Source organism: Aphanomyces invadans (genome assembly GCF_000520115.1).
Source record: "Aphanomyces invadans strain NJM9701 unplaced genomic scaffold supercont1.16, whole genome shotgun sequence".
NCBI classification, from domain to species: Eukaryota; Oomycota; class Saprolegniomycetes; order Saprolegniales; family Verrucalvaceae; genus Aphanomyces; species Aphanomyces invadans.
This window is the reverse complement of record NW_008580161.1, coordinates 1,180,799-1,185,570: the sequence shown is the minus strand read 5'-3', so window position 1 is coordinate 1,185,570 and position 4,772 is coordinate 1,180,799. Positions and strand designations below refer to the sequence as shown.

The following is a 4,772-nucleotide window of genomic DNA, read 5'->3' as shown; positions in this document are numbered from 1 at the left end:
CTTTCCCAATAAAGAGGTACTGCCCCGTATACTCACAAAAGCAGAACAGGTAGAGCTGTAGTGATGTGGAGCTGGTCGGAGACTGACGGCGCTGACGGCTTGGACGGCAGCGGCAGAAAAACCCAGGAAGGTGCGAGAAAATTCCGGCTAAACGAGGGGTTTGGAGGTTCTTGACGCGGTTTGGCTGGGCTTCGGCTGCGGGACTCGGGCAGCGGGAAAAGCGGCACGAGTGAGGGCAGACGCGGAGGCTGCGGAGGTTACTTGGACTCATAACAAATTGAGTGTAAATTGGAAAGTGATTGATTAAGCCGAGGTTAAGCTAGGCTTCGAAAATGTTCGCTTTCTAGAAATTCTCCATTAGGCAGCGCTAGGGCGATGTGGCTGCCATTAACTTTCACTTGCGCAAGGCATTCTGCATGTTATATGAGCTCATGTAACATGCAGAATGGGCAGATTATGTATGACGTGGCCGTAAGGCGATATTTGATTTGTGGATCAAATATTTCACGCCGATGTGGCTCAATAATTACCTCACCCATCGGTGCGGCCATTGACGTATGATGTTGAAGCCAACTTAATTTCGAGAAAGTCGAGTTGCGTATTTCATTGAGCGCAGTGGCAGCGACGTTTCACACGTCGGATTGCTGCCGAAGCCGCTTGCAAAACGTCGCAACTGCAACGTTAATGGCAGCTGGCACGTGTTACAACGATGCTGAACAATGAAGTTGGGTTGAACTGCAGCAGGTCTGGCAAATGTAGAAGCAATGCAGCAAAGATATGCAAGCCGCATAGAAGACATTGTACTTCGTAGCTTCCCCCACGAAGTCACATGTATTGGAAAGTAAGCAACTCAGCAGCGTTGAAAATGCCCCCAGTAAGTTCAGAACTGCCGGACAACGCACATCAAGAAGGACATCGAGCGCAGGTGGCTCTACGTGTACGTCTCGGTCACACCCCGCGAGGTGCTTGGCAATCTTTTGATCATCACGTAGGCTTGTTCCTAAACAATCTCACAATCAATTTTGAGGTGACCATCAAAGACTGAGCTTTTACCGTTGTGTGCATAGCCTTACTAGTGTATGGATGGACCAGTGCCCTCCCATACACACCCATTGCTTGTTTATCTTGGAGGAGTTTGTCGTCCCCTCGCCGTGTCACGGCGGATAGAGTGCGATTGCAAGTCCACTGTCAATCCAACATAGTTAAATTCTTGTGCGACACCTGCAGTACATGTTAGCAAGTTCGAATTAATTGTCACACCTGTTTATCGAAGCTGTGCCTCCAACTCTTGAACATTTGATTGATGAAATGCTCAATGGACGGACGCTTGCGTATTTTCCTGGACTGAGTACTCGAATCCTACCGCGGACATCTTGAATGATATCCAAGTCGTCCGCGATCTCAGTGAGGTGGGCCTCATGCTGTAATAGGCGCAGTTCCCATCCGCTTTCTCTTACATTCAGGAGAAGTGAACGCCAAAGGTGATCACTCATCAGGATAAATAATGCTACTGTATTTGGATTGACACTACAGACAACGACGGAATTTAAGGGACACTTTCTACTTCGAATTCGTCAAACTAACGAAGGATGATTGGCTGAAGCACTTCGAAATTCGGAAAAATTTCAGCCAACCAAACAACAGGTTCTTTGCTTTTCCCAATTTCAAACACTCGAGTATCTTAAATGAACCGGTGATCGTGCGTTCCTAAGTGTAAGCTTTTGGCAAGATAGCGCAGTGGTTGAGCGAGTAGGTTCGTCAGAGAGCCCCGGGTTCTTGGCCTGAGCTCGTTATCTTTTTCCAGAAATTTATATAAGTTCGGCAAAACATCGACTAGTAGCTGGCGGACAAAACGATTCAGATGAAGGACGAGCAACTCATGCAACTACAGAAGCGCATCTACGACATGGAAGGGATTGGAAAGGACATGGAGAAGGAAATGCATGGTTTGCGGTACGAACAAATTGTGCTCCGACACACGACGGCACCCCTCATACCTGACTGCGACAGAGACGAGCTCAATCGCCGGTGCCTTCGTGCAGAGCTTGCCGAACAGGAAGCCGAGGACTTTCGTCGTCGCGTGCGAGATCTTGAGCATCAGCTGATTGAAAAGAGCAAAATGATGCAGGAACTCATGCTTGACTCGTCCGCATCAACGTCCTCGGTCAGACATCCTTTCACCCGCTTCATGACACTCACAATTCTCTTGTTTCTCTACCAGAACGCTTCCAAGGACATGTCCTCGGCGTCCTCGTCAAACCCGCAGACCTACGCGCGCCGACTCCGTGACGATGCTTCAAAACGGGAAATCCATCCGAGCACATGCCACCGAGGTCAATTCGGTGTGCTTTAGCGGCAGTGGCAAGGTGGCGGCGTTCACTGCCAGCAGTGACGGCACCGTACGAGCGTGGGATTAGTACTCGTGCCAGGCTAAGGCAGCCTACCGTGGCCTCGGGATGTCGCAGCCGCTCATTTTCGTGCGCGTCTCCGAAGACGGCGAACTTGTGCTCAGTGAGAAGAACTAGCATATTCATGTATCGGCAGTGTGTCGATAAGATATCGTGTCCAAAATACGACGTTGACCGCACGTAGGAACGGGATGCGATCGCATTCGCCAAGTGTGGCGAGTGGGGACGGGTCGCATTGCCCACACTCTGCTGGGACACAAGGTAAGGCCAGCAAGAAATGCGTCGCGGAATGCGATATCGATGGCCTGTGCTCGATGTGGTGGTGTTGTTGACGTGCCTCGCCGCGATGCCCAATGGCCTGGGGCGCTTCGCCGTGTGGCGACCAGGCGGAAGCAGTCAGCGTTGCCGATGGAGTAGTGGGGTGCCCTTCAAGTGTATGGCTGGTTGATTCGATGAGTTGCTGTCTCGATTGGAGACTTAGCGTTCAACCTTGCATTCAACGACGCCAGTGGGAACTGACCGCTTGTGGGTGCTAGGGAAAAGTGAATTTAAAATGTTTTCGCGCCATGCAAGAGTTTTGACCAATCGACACATCGCACGTTAAAAACTTCATTGTCATTGGTTTGTTCACTGACAGCTGCAAATTTCTTCGGCTGTCCCTTAAGTTCCGTCGTTGTCTGTACCTCACCGGTCACACCGTCCTGCTGGATGAAGTCCATGAAATATGAACTTAGATCGGATATTTCCAAGAGCAGTGCAAGAGCCATGTACGAACACAGGAATGAACTGCTCTTGTGAGGATAGCGCGAAACTCCTTCGAGCGAGGATGTCTTGAGACGCCTCTTAACGTAACGAACAGGTCGCCACCGCTCATTTAACTCCACTAGTTAGGAGGTCAATATTTACAATTTCCACAATCCAACGTAATCAAGATTGTGCCTACCTGACTGCGTGTCAGCCCCGTCGAATCAATGGACCGACCGAGCATGTGCCAGAAGATCACAAGAGTGCAAAGTACATGAGTTAAAAATCGGTCCATTTTATGTGTAAGTGACAGTCAATTCAGTTTAAGTATAACTTACACAAACATGCATTATATTTGCAGAATTTTGAGAACATATGTCCACCGGAAGTTCGAATCTGTTCATATACTTCCTCTGTCCCACAATACGTTACCGTATGACTTCACATCAACGTATGACTTCACATCAACCGAAAGGTTCGTTTCCGCAACCCAAAAAACCCACTCCCGCACCAAATTCGATTTAAGATATCATTATATAAAGAGCATTAAAAACCACAGGAGCCGTCCATTGGCTGTCGAGGGCTGAATTTGAATTTTGGCGCTCAATATCTACTTCCAATATCCACGACCCGAATAAAAATACGCCACATATTTGAATTTGCCGCCATGAGCCAAGCCTCTCGAGAGATATCAAGCGCCAAGAAAGTTGAAGTGATCCAACACCTGCACCTCTAACTTAAGGCTGGCAAGTTAGTCCGTGGAGCTTTCAACAGAACGGGTGAAGAGCTAGCCATCAGTCACCACACCGTTGCCACCGTCTGGCGCACGTTCTGCAATACCGGGGCGGTCAACTCCAACTAGGTGGGGAGAGTTGGGCCGAAGCCACTATATACGACCCTGTGCGCCGGCGCCATGCCGGTCTTCTGATGTCGAACATGTCCTGCACTGTCTCGCTTGAATTGTAGGCAAGGATTAATAACCAATGAATGTATTGATTGTCTTGGTGAACCAATCATATGAGTTTGATTTGAGTAATGTGGAAAACGTGTGTTTTTCTTTTGGTTAAGTATTGTGGGACAGAGGATGTACGAAGAATTCAATAGGATATTGTCTTTAGAGTTAATTGGATATTTGACTCGTTGACTAATCAAAATCGCGACAGGGATTAGCCAATGAAATTGGATCTTCCTGGACTCCTTTGGGCAACTGTGATGCATATTTTGGGCCTCATTTATTCGATTAGGAGTAATATACTACTCGGGCCCACCGAAGGTGTCCACTTTCGAAATTGGTCGAGGCCCACTGAAGGTGTCCACTTTTGATTTTATTAGTCAAAAATGTAAGAAAATGATATTCATTGGTTAAAACTCACACGAAATAGGTGAGAGGGCAAGCGACAATAAGCGCCTCGGGGGGCCATTCAAGTGGTTCTTTCAACTCACCGCGCCGTCTCTTGGAACGCTTGATCACACGCTTGATCTTGTAAGTATTGTTTCCTTTGCTCTCAACAATCGATTGCATAACACTCTGCATAGTGAGGAAGATATCATCCAAAGTAGCGGCGGGAACCAGCTTGAGAGATTGCTTAACGTTTTCGACGTGCTGTTCGAGCGTGTCAG

At 48.4% G+C, this 4,772-nt stretch overlaps 1 protein-coding gene across 1 annotated transcript; it reads left to right on the top strand.

The window, feature by feature from the left end:
• Window positions 1-1,861: 1,861 nt before the first annotated feature.
• H310_08282 (hypothetical protein) lies at window positions 1,862-2,525 on the top strand (the record flags this gene model as incomplete). Its single annotated transcript, XM_008873972.1, has 4 exons — window positions 1,862-1,953; window positions 2,011-2,208; window positions 2,267-2,399; window positions 2,466-2,525. The coding sequence occupies 4 exons, from the start codon at window positions 1,862-1,864 to the stop codon at window positions 2,523-2,525; spliced, it is 483 nt and encodes a 160-aa protein (XP_008872194.1).
• Window positions 2,526-4,772: the final 2,247 nt, after the last annotated feature.